Here is a 21,150-nt window from a genome sequence, read left to right as displayed (position 1 = left end):
CGGAAGCATTTTACAGCTATTTATATCAGATTTGTCATTATTGTTATGTTATGTTACTGGAATGAAATTGGAAATAAAATTACTTATCAGCTGTTGAATAGGTACACCAAAACATTTATTAGCCAAAAACACCTTAGTATCCTCCGATCATATTCCAGAAATCGGCGCAGTTTATCATCAACAAAATGTGTCACTCTTGTTTTAGGCTGAGTGCTCATCTTCCTAGTAATGGTATAAGGGTCAGGAGGCATATCTTCTGGGGGTCGTAATTCAATGCCTTGGCTAGTGAGATATTTCTAAAAAGATAAATATCTAATTTAGTCAAGTTACATATTAATGGATATAGTCATGAAAGCTCCATATAAGTACAATTTATAAATAATTACCTTAGTGAAGGCATCACAGTCAACTATGTGGAAAATAAATCCATACATTGGTACATCCATTCCAATATTAAAGTCCTTCCAGTGCCAGAACTGTCCAGTATCTTTTTTTGGGATTTTTCCACGCCTTACAAGTCTCCCCTGGCTGAAGCCACTATTCTGCCAGGGTGGGAGGAAAAAAAATTAGTTCTTATGACTGCATATCTACTATGTGAGGTTTTCATAAAACTGTAATTATTACTTCCAAAAATAAAAATACATTATTAGCTTTTTGTCTGTCAGCAGGTACATGTTTGCAATCCTGGTACACATTGAAATCCCTATTCCATAGTAATATAACACACCACCAGACGAGCCAAAACAAAATGTTTCAGCCCGCTGATAAATTGAAGAACCATGTGGTAAATTTTTTCTGCATTTGAAAGAGAACAATGCTCCAACAATCAATGCCGAGTTGGTGAAAGTGTATAACAACAATGCACCATGATATGCAACAGTGAGTAGGTCAGAGACACTTCTAAAATGATCAAACAATATGGATGATAAAGAAAAGTGGCTGACCATGTCTGTGTGTATAATGGCAAGATAAAGAGACACCTTGGTGCTCAAACACTAGCATATAACAATTGAGCTGAAAGTGAAAAAAGTGAAAATCAGTCATCAATCAGTTTTCAGCATTTTGCACAACATTTTAAACATGGAATGGTCACTGGTCACTTCATTCCGCAACTACTCACAGTCAATTGAAAGCCTACCAAACTGAAGTAGCAGCAGAAATGTTGCAGCTATGTCAGGCCAATACAGGTGAATTGTTTAACCACCTAGTCATCATGGATAAGTGCTGAGTGTTTCATTCTGACGCTGAGACAAAGAGGACAAGCAAGCAGTGGAAACATGTGGATTCACCAATGCTGGAAAGGTTGTTTTTTTTCATCTGGCAAGATGATGCTGAGTGTGTTTTGTGGCTTCGATGGAGCAGTGCAATACTTATGCTTGTAAAAAGCAAACCAACAAAAATTTTGCCTCACTCTGCATATTATCCTGACTTGGCATCCATTTACTACTTCTGTCCTTGGATGAAGAATCAATTGTCTGGTTGGCATTCCCAGAATACCACTGATGTGAGTTTTGAGGTGCTCTCTACAAGAAATTGAGACTTCATATAGCACTCCATCTTCAGGCCACGAGTGGCCTGCCGGGACCATCCAACAGCCGCGTCATCCTCCGAGGAGGATGCAGATAGGAGGGGCGTGGGATCAGCACACTGCTCTCCCAGTTGTTATGATGTTATTCTTGACTGAAGACGCCACTATTTGGTCAAGTAGCTCCTCAATTAGAATCACAAGGCTGAGTGCACCCCGAAAAACGGCAACAGTGCATGGCGGCTGGATGGTCACCCATCCAAGTGCCAGCTACACCAAACAGCGCTTAACTTCGGTGATCTTATGGGAGCCGGTGTATCCACTGCAGCAGAGACTTCATATAGGATCAAATGAAATATTTTGAGTGACATAACAAATACTAAGACTAAAGATAAGATAGAGGTAAGTAAAGCTTTTAACAGGTGAGCAGGACCCACTGCTTCATGACAAGAGTATAAATGAAAATTAAACATTCACAAGACGAGGAAGATACTTCTTCTCATAAACAGTCATCTTCAAAGATTCGTCCAAGCTCTGTGAACAAGGATTAATGGTAAAAAGTAAGTTAAAGCCATGCACTACTATTGTGAAGTAACATGACTGTGGAAAGCAGGCTGCTCAGCTTATAAAGAATTATCAAACAGTGGAAACTTCAGGTAGGAATATCAACAATGTAGGAAAAAATAGATTGCTACTTACCATACAGAAGACATGTCAAGCTACAGACAGCTTTCGGCCACACCCTTCGTCAGTAGTGACACACACACACACACACACACACACACACACACACACACACACACACACACGAGCAAGTACACCTCACACACACACAACTGCCAATTCCAGCATCTCGTGCAAGAATGCAATGTCACGAGAGATACAAGAAGCAATCTGGAGGGGGTGGGCAAGGGGAATGGATCATAGTGTACTTGTGGGGAGAGAGACAGTAGCCTCGGGAGGTTGTGGGGCAAGGAGGTGGGAGAAAAAGGAACAAAAAAGGAGAAGATCAGGGAGTATGAGTGGATGTATTGGTAGAGGGCTGCAGATAAACAAGGTGGGAGATGAGAATGGGGAGGAGATGATAGGATAGAGGGGGTGGAAACTGTTGTGTGGAGGGTGTGGGAACAGTATGTTACTGTAGGTTGAGGCCAGGATAATTATGGGAGCAAAGAACATGTTGTAAGAATAACTCCCATCTATGCAGTTCTAAAAAGCTGGTCCTGGAGGGAAGGATCGAGATGGCTCAGGTAGTGAAGCAGTCATTGAAACCAAGTGTGTTATGTTCAGCTGCATGTTGTACCACAGGATTGTCTCCTTTGGTCTTGGCCACAGTTTGGTGGCAGCTGTTCATCCTGGTGGACAGTGGTTGGTAGTCATACCAATATAAGAAGCTTTGCAATGATTGCAGCAGAGCTGCATGGTTGTTTTCACAGGAGGCCCAGCCCCTGAACGGGTTTATCCTACCCCTACCTGTGATAGGACTGGAATAGGAAGTACCGGGTGAGTGGATTGGCCAGGTTTTGCACCTGGGTCTTCCACAGGGATGTGATGGGTATGGCAAGGGGTTGGGATTGGGAGTGGAATAAGGATGGACTGGGATGTTGTGGAGGTTCGGTGGGTGATGGAACACCACTTTAGGAGTGGTGAGAAGTATCTCAGGCAGTATGTCCCTAATTTCAAGGCACAATGATAGGTAATCAAAGCCCTGGTGAAGGATGTGGTTCAGTTGTTCCTGTCTGGGGTGGTACTGGGTGATAAAGGGGACACTCCTTTGTGGCTGCTTTTTGGAGGTGGTGGGAGGGTTGGGGTTGTGAGTGGAAATGGCTTGGGAGATCTGTTTGCAGGCTATGTCTGGGGGATAATACCTGTCTATGAAGGCCTTGGTGAGACTGTTAAGCATACTGAGCAAGGGAGTTTTTGTCACTGCAGATACACTGTCCCCAGGTAGCTAGGCTAGCTCCTCAAGTGGTGTTCCATTGCCTACCCAACCCCCACATCATCCTAGTCCACACTATGCGACTTCAAATCCCAACCCCTTGCCACAAGGATCATACCCCTGTGGAAGACCCAGGTGCAAAACCTGCCGAATCCACCCACACGGCACTTCCTATTCCAGTCCTGTTACAGGTTTATCCTACCCCATCAGGGGCTGGGCCACCTGTGAAAGCAGCCATGTCATTTACCAGCTCTGCTACAATCATTGCACAGCTTTTTACATTGGAATGACTACCTACCACCTGTCCACCAGGATGAACATCCACTACCAAACTGTGGCCAAGACCAAAGTAGACCATCCTGTGGCACAACATGCAGCTGAAAATAACACACTTGATTTCAATGGTTGCTTTTGATGATATATATGTAGGAGGAAGCAATATATTGGTTGCCTCTGTTAGGAACATACATTCTCAGAATTTTTAACAGGAGAGCATATCATGTTGCAGAATGCATCTCTTGCAGTGTCTGCCACTGGACTTGACAAAGTATCTCCATGACACTTTCTCACTTACTATGTAAACCTGTAACAAAACATGCTGCTCTTCTGTGGATATTCTCTGTTTGCTCTATCAACCTTATCTGGTATACACCTAGAAGTTTTAACTGCTTCCAGTGATTGTTCTACAGTCATGTAATCATACAATAAAGGGTCTTTCTTGGCTATGCATTCACAATACATTACATTTGTTTATGCTGAGGGTCAATTGCCATGCCTGGCACCTCTGCACATCTTCCTACATTTCACTAAAATTTCCTAGCACTGCAACTTCTCTGTATACAACAGCACTGTCTGCAAAAAGCCTAATGTAACTTCCAACATTATCAACTAGGTCATTTAAATATAATGGGAGAAGTAGTGGTCCTGTAACACTTCCTTGTGGCACATCTGAAGTTGTATTGAATTGTATTGTATATTAACCGGGGACCTAGAAATGACGGAGAGGCTCCGTCCCCTCCACAGCCGCAGTGATCCACAACCCCACGATGACTACAGCAGTCCACTTCACCCCTCCACCGCCCCACACCGGACCCAGGGTTATTGTGTAGTTCGGCCCCCAGTTGGGGTTTTCTCATGTGTGTGATGATTTAAAGGAGTAATTACAGTGTGTTCTTGTGCTGTGAAACAGTTTTGGGAAAAGACATTTTGTATTTCAGCCTTTTCAGTGTCATCCTCTGTTTCAATGCCATTATGCTCACAGAGTAGCTGAACAGATGGCTTTGACTCATTTACTGATCCAACGTAAGACCAGAACTTCTTAGTACTTTCTGTCAAGTACGTATATAATATTTTACTTTCAGATTTGTTAAACTCTTCATGTGTGGCACTCCTAACATTAATTTTGTCTTTGTTTAGTGTTTATTTGTCTGTGAGGATTCGTTGCATTTAAATTTGAAGCTCTTTTTGCTTTCATAGCAGTTTCTAACATGGTTGTCAAACCACAGTGGGTCTTCTAGATCCCTCACAATTTTGTTCAGCACCTACCTGTCTAAAGTGTATTTTATGCCACTCTAGAAATTTGCAGTGTGGAAAACCAAATTTTCGTGTTGACCTGTGAGGTAATCTGAGATTTGTCTCTCTTGTTGCTCTTGCTAAACATAAAGATCTTCCTACTTTTCTTTGCATTCCTATTTACAGCCACATTCAGTGATGCTGTAACAGCCTTATGATCACTGATTCCCTGCTCTTTGCTAAATGAGTCAAAACATTTGGGTCTGTTTGTCACCAGCATATCAAATATGTTATTTTCATGAGTTGGTTCTCTGATTAAACGCTCAAGGTAATTTTTGGATAAAGCACCTAGAACAATTTCACCTGATTCACTGTCCCTACTACCCATCCTAATAACTTGAGTCTCTGTGCTGGCATAAGCTGTCGCCAGCACACCAGTTGGCAAAGATGAAGTGCGAAGATCAACTAGTAGGCACTGGATGAAGTGTACCACACTCACAAGCAACATGGCACCAAAACCCTCTTGACAGAATTTATTTACACCACTGCCACTGACTGTAGGGCCTCGCTCACTCAATCATCCAGTTTGGCGTCTATCAGTATACTCACAGAGTGGCTTTAGGTTGTCACAGGCTATGACAGTACACAGTGATCAGATTAGTGTCTATAGCAGGACTAGTTTACCTCAACCAGAATTGTACTTCACATCAGCCTGCAATGGGGCTATTACTCATGAGCTTGTACCAGAATACATGGACCCTAAGTTAAGTACATGTTTCCAGTTCATGTAATAAAGAACCATATTGATCCACATGAGCATTTGTGCTGTAGAAAGAGGAAAGCAGCCACCCACAACAACATCCTATTCCTTGCGGTACAGGATTCCACAGTCTCCCAGTCTATAGCTGGTAAAGTCCATCTAAAACTATAATATGACTGGAGGATAATGCAAAATATTCTCCAAGTTCCCCTTAGATGTTCCACTATGACTGCTGCTGAGGCAGGGCGTCTATAAAAGCATCCAATGACCATAACTGATCACCTCTAACACTTATCTTTGGCCAAATGTTTTCACATCTCATTAGATATTATTTATTTTTTATTGTTATAAACATGCATTGAGCACTAGTTTTCAACCGATCTGTCTGACATACATTCCAATTGGAGATTAGAATTTCATAGCACTTGACATCTGGTTTCAGTGAGCTTTCTCGTGGTTGTCACCATTTATAAGCAAGACTAGCTCCGGGACCTTTCCAAAGATTCTTCTGCATTTAACTAACACCATATTAACATTTTATTTCTCTGATCTGCTATGAGAGATGCTATCCTGTCTGGACCATATTGCTCCATACTAAAAACAAACATGTGCATAACACACACTCCGATACCCTGGCAGACATTTGCTGCATGTAGTGCATGCCTGACCTACTAAGAGGTGTCCTACACATCTCCACCTAATAGCGAAGGTCGAGAAATCTGCATCCAAGGTAATCACAGAATCATCTGAGCATCTGGTTTAAGCCTTCCACTCATTTCCAAACCAGACGATTGTGAAATGTTCTGGCAATTATTTTGCAAAACAATAATTCCGCTTCCCCTGCAAGTGAGGCTAGCTGCCTTCACCAAATCATCCAGCCTCCTGTAGTAACCAAGAATCACAGAGGATGCCAAATAATGCCATCAAATCCCCAAAATAAACATTACAATCACTAAAACAAGCACAGAACCTAAACGTTATTATCTTGAGAATATCTATGAGTTGTGCCTTGACATTCATTTAGTGTGTAGTGTAGCACTGTCACTATTTTTTGGCACTACTGACTAAAAATACCATGGTTGTTGCAAAGGGCTAACAGAGACCAGCAACTCAATAACTTTGATATAGCAGTATCAGCAGACCAATTACAACAGCTCCAAACTATGAGCTTGTTTCGGTGTACATGTTCAGAAGTGGTGCTTTGGTAAAACAAGTAGACACCCATCATTTTTAGCCAAAGGAATCTCATTGTGGCAGCACCATCTATGAGGGAAGGACTACACTGGGTGATGGGGGATGGTTCCACAAGCAGTGGCCATGAGATTTGGCTTCCACCACAGATGGACCTACTGCCTTGTCTAAGACCACAATCATCTTCTAACTAATGAGTCATTTCTGGACTCATTTCAGCTGCAGCCAGCCTTCTTCCCTGGAGATCAGTACTTGTGTCCTGGGCAGTGCAGCTTCTTAACCACCTAGAACTGAGTGGGCAGACTGATGCTGTATATTTCCATTCACGATGTTAGGCATCAGTGTTGAGGGCTGTCTTCTGGTACAAGAACCATGGTGGGACTCCACACCTACTGGTGCCTCATGTCCTAAGTCGCAGAGCAATGGCCAGAAGGTATATGTGCTGCTGTGCACAGCCACTGATGCCAAACAGCACCACCACACTCATTACTGTTGCTGTCGACACATCTTGGATGGGCATTGTCACCACAGAATGCCACTACAAATGTTGTAGTTTGTTTTCTAATAAAATATATGGCTAAGAATGATGTTTCCTTGAGTAACCGTTGGCCATCACCCTGATAATAACCCACTGCCTCAACTCAGCCCTGCCACTCTGGAGGTCATCCACCCCAGGACTGTACAGTTTGGCTTCGAGTATAGGATCGACATCTGCAGCTGGGCTAGGAAATGTTATTAAAATAGGGTTACAATTAAGTATCCTCCTCAAATTTGATTTTGTTTTTCTTATTGTTGCTGTTTTGTTGTATTTATTGTAAAGAGTTTTCACAACATCAGAGTCAGAGGAATGTATGAGATGTTAGCTAGTTTATGCCATTTGGAACAGGCAATGTATTTTGCTTTAGCAAATCATTCATTGTGTTTAAGCATGTACAGTAAAATTCATGAGTAGCCACTCAGGCAGAAAAGTTAAGTTAGAATGTTAGAATAGTGTTATGTTTAAGTGTACTTGTCTTTTATGTTTTGTTTTTATCATGTAACAGAAAAAGAGTTAATCATGTTGCCATCAGTACCACAGAACCTACCATGGATGAAACATTATGAATTTTAACAGCAGAGGTAGCTCAGTTAGCAGCAGGCAACATCTGTTTATCTAAGATTGAGGAACAGAGTATTGCTTTGCACAGAAGAGTTACTCCAGAGAATGAAGAGAAGAGGAACAAAGAATTTTGTGAGTGGTTGGTTTGAAACAGGACTCCAGGAGAAAGAATATGAGTATTTTGGAGAGGCTTACAGAAGGAAAAAGGGTAGAATAGAAGTTAGTAGTGTAAGTTCAACTGATGCATGCAGTACTAATGTTTTAGAAGTTAAGGGAAGTAATGTACAATTGTCAGATCCTTGATCTTGTGCAAATGTGCAAACTCTGTCTTCTCAATCTTCTCTGCCAGCTGCTGTCATGATCCAAGTATGATCTCAGAGCCCATATGACAGGCGTTGTCTATTCCAACATGCAAACAACTGCACTTGGTTGCACCCTGTTCCTTCAATGGCTGCTGGAATAGCCTTTTTAACATGCTGAATGAGGTCCTCAGGCATGCACACCCTCTTGTAGCCGTTTATGTAAGTGTTACTATTAATCCACCTAAACTTGACACAGGACAAAGCAAGTTTCCCAACAGGAGAAGAGAGTCCCACTGGATCAGATTCAGTTGAGTGGAAGACAGCACCTTGAACATGTTGGTTAGGAGGGTACCCCAAGTCCATCCTGGTCCCTGTCTACCCAGTACAGGATGTCTATACCTACCACTGACATGCCACTCACAGAGAAGTGGATGAGTAGTGTCAGGTTCTGTACTTCCCACAGAACAGACAGTATACACAGGAGACGACAGTACTTGAAATACCTTTGGTAACTATGGTACACGACTTTTGGGAACTCTCCCAAAACACCAGTTCACAGCAGTTGTCTATCATTTGACAGTAATTATAGCAACTTCCAGTGCCTTACAACATCAACCATTTCATCCCGTGTTTGAGAACCTCATTTACAATGGGGATGCACTGGGGGTTGCATTATGTCTGGTGCAATGTTTTACAGGATAGTAAACAAATAATTTTAAACCAAGCCTGCCAATTATATTCTAATCTGTTGAGCTAAAAATACAACTAATTGCCTTTAAGGACTGAAGCAATTAGTACACAAATTGAAATTTCTACCAAGGCAACAGAATATTCTGTGGTAAAAATTACTGGTTTCCTAACATTTTGATATTTAGTCATTAATACATTCAAGAATAGTGTCAATGTATGACAAATGTAGATAATTTATGAAAGGTATACTATGTTAGTCATAAAATGTGCTACAGTAAATAAATCACAAATGCTGATTTACCATAAAATAGTTTATGCACGCAATAATGATAACTTCTGAAAATTCTCATAAATGTATATTTATTTGTAATTATACATACTGTAATTCAGGGTGAATTATTCTCTGACAGTAATGGTAAATCACAAATACTGATTTGTTTTGAAATTAGTTATAAACAGCACTCATAACTTACAAAAATTCCCAAAAATATGCCTTTGTACAGTCCATAAAATTCTCGAAAACAAACCTATTTCTCACATAACTGTGCAATTAAATTTGGGAATGCCTGCTATTGGAGCCTACTGCTGTCAAAAATTTCTAAAAGAGAACAATATAATTTTAGGAATACAATTAATGATGATAGTATTAGTTTATCAAGGCACTCATAAATGTCTGAAATTTTGCGATATACACTCTAAGATAAAAAAGGTACACCACAAAGAAATGGTACAGAAATTGGTAGAAGTGTGTGTGTGTGCAGACAAACAAATAATTACAGTTTCAGAAAAAATGGATGATTTATTCAAGAAAAAGAGATTCACAAACAGAACAAGTCAATAATACATTGGTCCACCTCTGGCCCTTGTGCAGACAGTTATTTGGCTTGGCATCAATTGACAAAGTTGCTGGATGTCCTCCTGAGGGATATCATGCCAAATGCTGTACAACTGGCAGGTTAAACTCAAAATCTCTAGATGGTTGGTGAGCCCTGCCCATAATATTACAAATGTTCTCAACAGGAAGCAATCAAGTGCCCTTGATGGCCAAGGCAGGGTTTGATAAGTGCAAAGACAAGCAGTAGAAACTCTCACCTTGTGCAAGTGGCCATTATCTTGCTGAAATGTAAGCCCAGAATGGTTGCCATTAAGGGCAACAAAATGGGGCATAGAATATCATCAATGTACCACTATGCCATAAGAGTGTAAAGATGATAACCAAAGGGATCCTGCTATGAAAATAAATGGCAGTCCAGTCCATCACTCCTGATTGTTGGACTGTATGACAAGTGACAGTCAGGTTGGTATCCCACTGCTGTTCTGGCTATCACCAGAAACATCTTCTGTTGAGGCTCATTTTCAAGTGGGACTCATTACTGAGGACAAATCTACTCCGGTCAATGAGGCTCTACACTATAAAGAAGGCTCAAGGTCAGAGAGAGGGGAAAAGACAAAATGGATAAAGGAGTGGGAGAAAATGTAGACAGAAAGCAGAAGGGAGGAGATGTACAGAAAGAAGAAGAGGAGGAGATGGAAAGAGAGGGTTGGATGAGAAAGTGGATTCAGAAAGGGGGCAGAGATGATGGGCAGAGAGAAGGGACAGCAGAAGATGGAGAGGGAAGGGAGGAGAAGATGAACAAAGTAAGAGGGTAAGAGGTGATGATGACAGAAAGGGGGAGAGAGAGGGCAGAATGAGATGGAAAGAGAGAGAGAGAGAGAGAGAGAGAGAGAGAGAGAGGATGGGGAGGGGTGGACAGATAAAGGATGGATCAGTTGATGGCCAGAGAGAGGGGGAAGGAGGAGGAGATGGACAGAGAAGTGGTGGTGGGGGTGGGGTGGGGGGGCAGGGCAGAAGGAGATAGCATGTTTAATAATAAAATACACAATATAATAATAGATAATTTAACATATACACTGCTTTTGTACAAGTGATTCTGATTAAGTGTTTGACTTTTATAAAATTTTCATTTTTTATATCAGAATAGAGTGACAAAGTTTCCAAGTTTTTCAAAAGTCGAAAAACGGAAAGATGCATATTAAAATTTTGGTAACATACACATTTCAAATGATTTTTTTCAGTTTCTTTTTCATCATCAACAGTAATTACAAAGAATGCTACTTTAGTATTTCTTTAGCATAGAAATACAATAATGTATTACAATACAACACATTAGTAACATACTTTTCCATATGTGTTTGATAAGCAGAAGAGCAAAATAGTAAGAAATGTTATTGAAATACTACACAAAATACTGGATACAACAACACTAAACTGGAAATATATTGACCAATTTCAACAATGTCCTTATAAAACCCTTCTGCTCCTTCTGGTATGTTAAAATGCCTCATATGTTACTGAGCATTTTCTTCTTTTTCTTTGCTCACTTCCTGACTGCAGTTTCTGGATTTCTGTACCTCACCCTCTACGGGACTTCCACTATAAGTGTCTGATACTGACAATAATACCTTCTTTTTAGACTTTTCATAAGCCATCACCTGCTGAGAAGTTATTTTTACAGGCATCTTAGTTCATAGAACTTATGGTGCACTGTATCGTATGCTTCCAAGTCTAAATTTACTATCGTGATGATATAATGTTGTTATAACACTTTATAGTATCATTTAAAGAATACCTTCCTTTTTCTGGTAGTCTTTATCCACTCTGTCAGACACACTGTCAGGATTACGGTTGTGACCACAAAAAGGGAAATGATGTACCAGCTTCTTAAATTTGCTGCTTTCTACCATGAAGGCCATTAGTGTGCACTTCATTACTGTATTTTTATTTGGATTGATACAGGATTCAGGGAATAAATGAGTTTGATTTGGAATATTTTCTGGCTGGGACATCTCAAAGTTTCTGAGAAAATCCAATTGGGCAGAGGCTCCTTGGTTGCATCCTTTTGGTCCTTCTGTTTTGAGCCATGTGTAAAAAGCAATCTTTCCTTTGTCTGTACTAGTGAATGAATCATAATGCACATATTGTATAGCCAAACCCGTCTTGGATAGAATACTTCAGCTACAGAGAGCCCTGTTGTTGGGTGATTCTGCCATATATCAATACATACTTTTATCACTTTTTAATTTTCCTCCTTCATTATTGCATAGAACTTTTTTGTGCAAAGTTTGGCAACCTGTGGTTTTATTGATTGATTATTTTCCTCCAGATCTTGTTCCTTTTCTAGTTTCATTACAACATTCTGGCTTGTTGTGCAAGTATCTGTCTGGGGAGTTTTATATGACAAGTTAAAGTAGTGATAGAATGTATGTTTGTACTTCAATAAAGAGCAAGTAGGAAGGCCTGATGATTTCCTTTTATTTACAGAAATGTTTCCACATTTTTGCTGCTTTCAGCTCAGATGCTGGACTTTTTTCTTGAATAATAACTTTCCCTACATCTCTATGTTTTGATGTCATTCTTTGTAGCTGGTGTAACCTCCTTATCTTCTTGTAGTGCTATGGTCTCCCCCTTGGTTTTTAGTTGGTATCTTCCCTATTTCATGAAATTTATTGGCCAGATTTGAGAGTCTTTCTTTGGACATCTTTGATCTTCCTTTAAGTTGCAACACATACACGTACTTTCTGGCAATTTTTTTTTCTTATGCTGATATTTATTGAAACAGTAGTCTTCATTTTTTCTTCTTTCTTGATATTCCTTCATTTTGGTGATCTGATTACAATATATTTTAGTAATAATTTATCGTGGTCCATTTTGTATAAGCTATTCACATGATGGTGAAAAGCTGTGATATCATCGAAGTTAGGTCAGCTGCTCCGTATTCTCTACTTTCTAAGGCTTTTGGGTTCACCAGTATCTGGTAGCCAATGTGAACAGGCAATGGCTGGTATTTTCTTCATGTTGTTGAACTTCTTTGATTCCATCACTTTCAACCTGGTCATCCTGCAACCTGAGCCCTAAGTTACATGTATACCGTTTCCTGAATCACTCCATATAAACCTCTATTTAATACTTTAACAACATATTCTTTTAGTGCAAACTTGTCTTTGATGAAGGTGGCTTGAACTGAGCAATAATCAGAAGTTAAAGTTGTTGTGTAAACCACTAATTTCTATTATTTGTTCTGGTGGCAAGTGCCTGCCCACATTTTATGTTCTTTACTTTACATAAAACTATCTCACATTATCATTGACAATGATGTTCTACATTTTTATCGACATCCTACATGGTTATTGAGTTCTACATTGTTATTTTCTCTTCAGGTCTCTCAGATGCTGAGCACAATTTGTATTTATCAACTTTTGTTTTAATTGACTGAGAGCAAATACTGAGTTTTACAATACCTCATAGTTTTTCATGACACAGATAATAGTGGATTTTAACCAAACCATTTCAACAGGTCATGCATGGCAGCAAGCTCAATTTGTAACTACAAAAATCTGCATTTATTGACTTTAGAACAAAATGCTCCTCATTTTTCCTTCCAAACTCCTAGTCTCTTCACAAACATTACTTACTTTTAGTTGCTTCAAAAGACTTGCATAGTGTCTGCCACTCATTGCTTTTACCCTCTGCAAGGTTATCAGGATGAAAGATGCCTCTGGAATAACACTGCCCAAAATTTGTCCTGTAGATTAAATTTAATTTGTCTGTTGTGATGCTGAGCCACCAGTTCCATCCATTGCTTTGACTGCTGTTCCATTTTTGGTCCAAAGCAATAGATCCATGTCTCATCAAGAATACAAATCAGTCCACAAAAAAGGTTGGATATTTTTCCAATACTCCAGGAATATCTAAGTAATATGTCTTTACCTGCCTTTGGTCACAACTCAGCAAATGTGGAATCCACTTTGCTCAAAGCTTAAGCAAAATTTTCTGTATTCTTTCTTCTGATAGGTCTGTGGTATCAGCTGTTTCATATAATCACTGGTTACCTAATATGGGGAACTTTCTTTATGTGTCCATCTGTGTTGCATTTTTGAGACATCTTTCGGATGGATCATATGAAGAGAAAGTATAACCAAATTTTAATTCAATTTTTCACTGTTGAATATGAAGAAATAGACTCCTAAAAAATCTTCATCAACTTAGGATGTATGTTCAAGTGAAAAATGAAAACCTCAGATAAATTGTGTAGCACATACTAGCATAAAAACAAAATATCATTGATAGCAATTTCAATTCTATGCCAAACCCAAACTCCTAAAAAATCTTCATCAACTTAGGATGTATGTTCAAGTGAAAAATGAAAACCTCAGATTAATTGTGTAGCACATACTAGCATAAAAACAAAATGTCACTGATAGCAATTTCAATTCTATGCCAAACCCAAAATCTTTTCACTTTACCTCAAATGAACACAGAGATAATTAACACAACTAAAGGTCATGCCAGTATGAAACTAATTGATATGATGGCAGTGCAGGAAAAGTTGTAGGAATAAAGCAGAGAGGCAGGTGGAGCACAAAGTCTGATGAAAACTGAGACCAGGAAGGAAATCAAGACCTGATATGTATTTGATGGAGAGTTCAGTTAAGTTGTTGAGATGAGGTATAAGGAGGGAGGAGGGTGATACTCTCAGACCATTAGGAACTCATGTTATGTAGCGCATGTGCACATAGCAACACAAGTGTGCACACATGTGTGTGCTCAATAGCAATGTAATTAGTACTCTTGCTAAAACAAATATGAGATAAATGTGCTTAAAACAGTTAAAACTAAAAATGCCTAAAATACAATGACACTTAAAATTAAAATCACTCTCTTCATTTTCACTCACTTTCACCTACTTACTCATACCCAATCTTCAGAAATATAAAATTTATAACTTAATCAATGTTAAACATGTATTATTAAAATTTTAACTGAATGGTAGGATAAAAGTTAAAAAAAGAGCACAAGAAATTGTAGCTGGTTGATCACTTACAAAAAACCAGGATGAGCCACTCGCCCTGGTAACACATTAAAACCTTTTCCCTTAGATTAGGGAGTGAGTCAGACGTCTCACATAATCTTAAAAGCTACAACACATTCGTCTCACTGTCAGCTAAAGTAGAGGACAGATAAAGCTGTTAAATTAGCCTACATCCTCTTGTCTGTACATAAAATAATTCAGTTAAAACTTTGCATGCAGTAATCTTAATGTCACAAGCAGCACACTCAAAATGTATCAAAACACAAACATCAGACACATAGATAAGTTCTTATGCTTTTCCACGAAACCAATGACATTTTTAATGAAATGGAACTATGAATAATTACAATATCAAATTAAATAAGCAATACTTACTTCAGTTGGTGGTTCCATGACAGTGATTGTATCATTCTCAAGAAAATAGACAATGTTGACATGCCTTACACGATAATGTTCCACTGGTGACTCAAAAACAGATTGTTTGAAGTAAGCTTTAAAATTAAGAGCCTTTTTATCATAAATTTCAAAATGTGGATGGAATGAAGGAAAAACTGGTCTTTTTAAGATGCCATATGTTAACACTGGATCACACCTACAAATGGAAATCATTTATTCTGGTTAGTAAGTTACTATTGAGTATATTGTACTACATGGAAAACAAATCAGGTGTCTTGTATTGAGTCAAGTGATTACATAAAAGCTCTTCTAATCAAGCTGCGGGCCTATGGGGTATTGTCTCAGTTGTGCGACTGGATTCGTGATTTCCTGTCAGGAAGGTCGCAGTTCATAGTAATAGACGGCAAATCATCGAGTAAAACTGAAGTGATATCAGGTGTTCCCCAGGGAAGTGTCCTGGGACCTCTGCTGTTCCTGATCTATATAAATGACCTGGGTGACAATCTGAGCAGTTCTCTTAGGTTGTTCACAGATGATGCTGTAATTTACCGTCTCATCCGAAGACCAGTATCAGTTGCAAAGCGATTTAGAAAAGATTGCTGTATGGTGTGGCAGGTGGCAGTTGACGCTAAATAATGAAAAGTGTGAGGTGATCCACATGAGTTCCAAAAGAAATCCGTTGGAATTCGATTACTCGATAAATAGTACAATACTCAAGGCTGCCAATTCAACTAAAAACCTGGGTGTTAAAATTACGAACAACTTCAGTTGGAAAGACCACATAGATAATATTGTGGGGAAGGCAAGCCAAAGGTTGCGTTTCATTGGCAGGACACTTAGAAGATGCACCAAGTCCACTAAAGAAACAGCTTACACTACACTCGTTCGTCCTCTGTTAGAATATTGCTGCGCGGTGTTGGATCCTTACCAGGTGGGATTGACGGAGGACATCGAAAGGGTGCAAAAAAGGTCAGCTCGTTTTGTATTATCATGTAATAGGAGAGAGTGAGTGGCACATATGATACGCGAGTTGGGATGGAAGTCATTAAAGCAAAGACATTTTTCGTTGCGCCGAGATCTATTTACGAAATTTCAGTCGCCAACTTTCTCTTCCGAATGCAAAAATATTTTGTTGAGCCCAACCTGCATAGGTAGGAATGACCATCAAACTAAAGTAAGAGAAATCAGAGCTCGAACAGAAAGGTTTAGGTGTTCGTTTTTCCCGTGCACTGTTCGGGAGTGGAATGGTAGAGAGATAGTATGATTGTGGTTCGATGAACCCTCTGCCAAACACTTAAATGTGAATTGCAGAGTAGTCATGTAGATGTAGATGTAGATATAGATGTAGATGATGATGATGATGATGATGATGATGGTAATGATAGCATAAAACTCTCTATACCATGGTCATAATTTTTCTTTAAAGAAACCTCTTTTTCAGTTTTTAACTGCACTGTTCATTTCTCTTCTAATTTTCCACCCTCTATCCATCTTCATTTTTGATTGTCTTTGATATCCCTACCAATGGCAAATTCTGATAGCAGCTGAGAGGCGCAAGTGCAGCTAATGAATGCCCCTAGAGGCATGTATAACACGTAACATGGGCCAGGCAGGCAGCCATAACTGTGTCAAGCACAGTACATTGCATTAGTTATTATCAATCAGGTTATTCTGCTTAATGGATATTGATGCTGCATTATACATGGACTTTTTGTTTCTGTGTCTGAATTTCATTCAGTGTTCTGTGCTTGACAAACTTGGCTTTGTTTACATATTAAACATTTGTGTGAAGTGGGACAGAAAAGTGGCGTGCTTTCAGTGACATTCACACCCAGCACCAGCGTCACAGATCCCAAGTTCTGGAATTTTGGTAGCAATAGCTATAGTACTAGGAACTACACTAGCAACAGCTCTCCCACAGCTCACATATCAGCAATGGCAACACTAGCTGGTGGTCACGGTTATGCGTCCACCATCATTCACTCCTTCAGTGAGTCTTCAGAGAACTGAGAAGTCTATCTCCATCATTCTGAACTTTAGGCCCTATTGATCTGCTTACTGTATTTCTGGTAGGCAGCAAGTGTATTTAGGCAGCAAGTGTATTGCTCTTGTTTTATGGTAGACATTTATATACACTGGTGCAGAAATTGCAACCACTCTTGGAACCTAGTACTTTGTCTGTCAATTATCTCTGTGCTCTGTTAACCAAACCATGCATCAAACACACCTTGTCACAATTAGGCTACAGTTTTATCAGTGTCATAAACAACATGGACAGTCTTACGCAGCATGGACTGCTGACCTGCAGAGTCTCACGTGTAAGTTTAATTTCATGTATCAGAATTGTACAGTATCATATGCAGAATCATTAATTCTGAATGTGAATGTGCACCTATGTCTGGGCACATGCATTCAGCTCGCATTCAAGTTGAACCCAAGAGATCATTGTCAGCCACAAGAGGTGTCAGTTATTTGACATCACATCCAGGCACATTCATCTGACCTATTAATGGAACCAGCTCCAAATGTGACCACAGCTGCACTCCACACCCATCCCACTCCCTCTGAACCTCAGACCGGACATTGCGCCACCATAAGTTGTGTCTCGCATCTTTGCCCCACATCTCCTGGGCCCAGTATAACATCTGCCTTCATACCCCCACTCTTCAGAAGTTTGGTGAAGGAATCACAATGTGGGATCCTATGGAGGCAGAACCACTCCCTCCATCCCAACCTTCCCTCAACCCTTTTGTTATTGGTGCAGTCTGTTGCCTCCATTGTGCTGCCAACTCTGAAGTCATTGGACATGCTTCCTGGGTTGGCTGACACTGGGCCAGTGGTTCTGGATCAGTTGGTGGGGTGTTCCTACTGTCTCCCCCCCCCCTCCCCCAATCCTCTGGAACCAGCATAAACTAGGAAATTTTCAGTCCTACGTGTTTATTTCTTGGGGGGGGGGGGGGGGGGGGGGTACGAATTTACTATTCCCATCATGGTCAGTAGTAATAGCAGCTCAGAGGCAGTGTAGATTAAAATTGACAAATGCCATCAGGCATGTGTGCAATGTGCCCCATGGGCTGAGCCATTCACAGCAATGTGGTCAAACAGCAGCCACAATTCAGTATAGCAGTCAGTATCTGGAAAGTGACAGATTTACCATATCAAAATTTCCAATGAAAGAGAACTTCACATTTATTCATTTTTCAGGCTTTCATATCTGATTTTTTTAATTTTTGTTATAGACTTTCATAAACGGGCTATTATTTTGGTTTGTGGTTTTCACATGTATAATTTGTATTGTGAAAGTTAGAACTCTCATTGATCTTCCAGTAATCTCTTTCAAGGCACTGGCTAAAGGTGCATCAACAGTGGAATTACTCATAATCCAATGAATGCTTTTACTAGAACAGATTTGCAGTACATAGCTTGCAGTTCTCACAAAGAATGTACAGGCTAAAATGTTCAACATGTAAGCTTTTGCTGCAACTTTAGCATGTTCTCATATCATAACCACAGAAACACAACATATCTCTGATACTCAATTTCTTCTATATTCATTTACATTTCTTCTTTTTTACCATCATTATTACTTTTCCTTTACCCAGAATTGGGGAACTTTGCATTTCTTATAATGGAATTATCCAAACCTTACAAAACTTTCCATTGAATTCCCAAAATGCTGGCAATGGGAAATACTTATAATTACATTTATCATGTCTTGGGAATGGGCACATCAACTGGAAATCAGCGATTGACAAAGCAGAAGTCTACAAAAAGGTATAGGATTTACTGCAGGTTAACAGGTAATGATGCCAAAAATTACCATAGCATATTTGATCCTTGTATTTGCAACTACAGAAATATATGTAACTGCTCCATAGGAACATTGAACACATAGTGAACAGTTTACAAAATACATTAATAAGGAACTCATATTAAAATTATTGAACACTAAATGCAACAAATCTTTTTTTGTCTTCAAAAATATGCAAAATATCATCTATTAAATTGTGATCTTTTACTTTACTTGATAGTGTCATCATCTTTCAAGAATGCTACTGAATCCACATCAAGAGGTTCTTTCCCAATGCCAAAACATGTTGTCTTTGGGAAGGCATATCCTCCTCTAAAATCAAAACACTGGGAACGGTGATATCTTGTTTTCTGCAGAAAAGTAAAACCGATCATTAATTTTAAGCAGTCATAGATGTATTGGTTCATTTAACATACTGTTAACTTAAAATGGAAATGGTTGATTCACAAAATGTTTATCTGTAAGAGATTTGGGAACACACACCAGTTCAAAACAAAATTAAAATTTATTCATTGGTCTCTCTTTCTACAAGTCACTCTTTCTACAAATTATCTGAATTTCTAGATTCAGGGCTATAAAATTTCTGTTAACTAAGAGGCAAGTAGCTGTGTTTGTTATAAAATTGTATAACAAATAATAATATACTGTAAATAGGACTCACCATTATAAAAATATGAAAAATACCATTGAAATCAACTAAATACTAAGTTAAAAAACAACATAATAGAACTAGTGAGGTAGCAGCCTTTTTTTGCAGTAGATGTTTTAAAACTAATTTACTCTATTATATTTAGATGCTGTAAGTGTGAATAGCATTAATCAGAGTAGCAATAGTTGATTGTTACTACATTAAACAGATTAATGCTCTATGATGTCTTTGTCTCTCATTAATGTATATCTTGCCTTGCTCCACAACCCTGAAGGTTCTCCTTCTTCATGGGATATAGAGATTACGATGAAATGATGACTTAGTTAATAAATTATTGCATTATAAGAAATAAAAACCAAAATAAGAATGAATATAAGCCAATATTACAATAAATGGAGCATGCACAATTGTTTTTAGTAACACTAAGAGTAGTACTGGTTTTTCAGTACAAGATGTAGCTCTCATTTGAATCTATCTACCTTTTCATAGAGCTTCCATTGCCCCAGTCAATGTGATACAATATTCAATTAAATGGTTAATGAAAGAATAGTGGTACAACTAAATGTCTTCTTATTAAAGGGCACCTTATTATTTAAGATTCTCTGCACTAATATTTGTTAGTATCAATATCTGTTTTCCATTTCATTGTGTTGTGTAAGTGCACACTGATGAACTTTCTACAGTTTGTTATATTGCAGAATGATCTGAAAATGTGACTTCATTAATATCATCTGTTTGGGAATAAATTACATATGGTGTTCCTCAAGGTTCCATCTTGGGTCCATTGCTTCTTCATCTGTTAGGTTGCCAGATACTAAGTTTGTTTCATTTGCAGATGATACAAACATTACAATAAGTAGCAAGTCAAGTACAGATTTAGAAATGGCTGCTAATCAAATGTTCACTGACATTAGTAAATAGTATAAAGCTAATTCACTGCCATTAAACTTTGAAAAGATCCACTATGCAGTTCAGAACTTATAAGAGATTTCCTTCCAGCTTGTATATGACATTTGAAGGCATGCTGATCAAACAGTTTGACAGTGTTAAATTTCTGGGACTACAAATTGATATTAAATTCAGTTGGGAAGGGCATACAACAGAACTGCTGAAGCAGCTAAACAAGTCTGTATCTGCAGTGAGAATGATGTCAGACGCAGGAGGTAAAAAAAAAAAAAAAAAAAAAAAAAAAAAGAAAAACCTTGCATACTTTTATTCTATTATGTCATATGGGATTGTATTGTGGCGTAACTCGCAAAACCGAGCAAAAGCTTTCAGCTCGCAGGAGCATGCAATAAGACTCATTTGAGGTGTAAATTCAAGAACATCAAGTAGAAACCTGTTCAAGGAACTTTGTATTCTAATGACTGATTCCCAGTGTATTTTTTCCTTAATGAAATTTGTTG

At 38.9% G+C, this 21,150-nt stretch overlaps 1 protein-coding gene across 1 annotated transcript in view; it reads right to left on the bottom strand.

The window, feature by feature from the left end:
• The window catches only part of LOC126235312 (EF-hand domain-containing protein 1-like), a 198,849-nt gene that overhangs the window by 148,262 nt on the left and 29,437 nt on the right, over positions 1-21,150 (bottom strand). Inside the window, exons 2-5 of the mRNA XM_049944034.1 lie at positions 19,309-19,445; positions 15,264-15,480; positions 387-542; positions 133-296 (exon numbers count right to left, since the gene is read on the bottom strand). Of these exons, the coding sequence (XP_049799991.1) occupies positions 133-296; positions 387-542; positions 15,264-15,480; positions 19,309-19,445 (674 nt within the window). The remainder of the gene's footprint in view (positions 1-132; positions 297-386; positions 543-15,263; positions 15,481-19,308; positions 19,446-21,150) is intronic.

Source organism: Schistocerca nitens, chromosome 2 (genome assembly GCF_023898315.1).
Source record: "Schistocerca nitens isolate TAMUIC-IGC-003100 chromosome 2, iqSchNite1.1, whole genome shotgun sequence".
In the NCBI taxonomy this organism is placed as follows: Eukaryota; Metazoa; Arthropoda; class Insecta; order Orthoptera; family Acrididae; genus Schistocerca; species Schistocerca nitens.
This window is presented reverse-complemented; position numbering and strand designations above follow the sequence as displayed.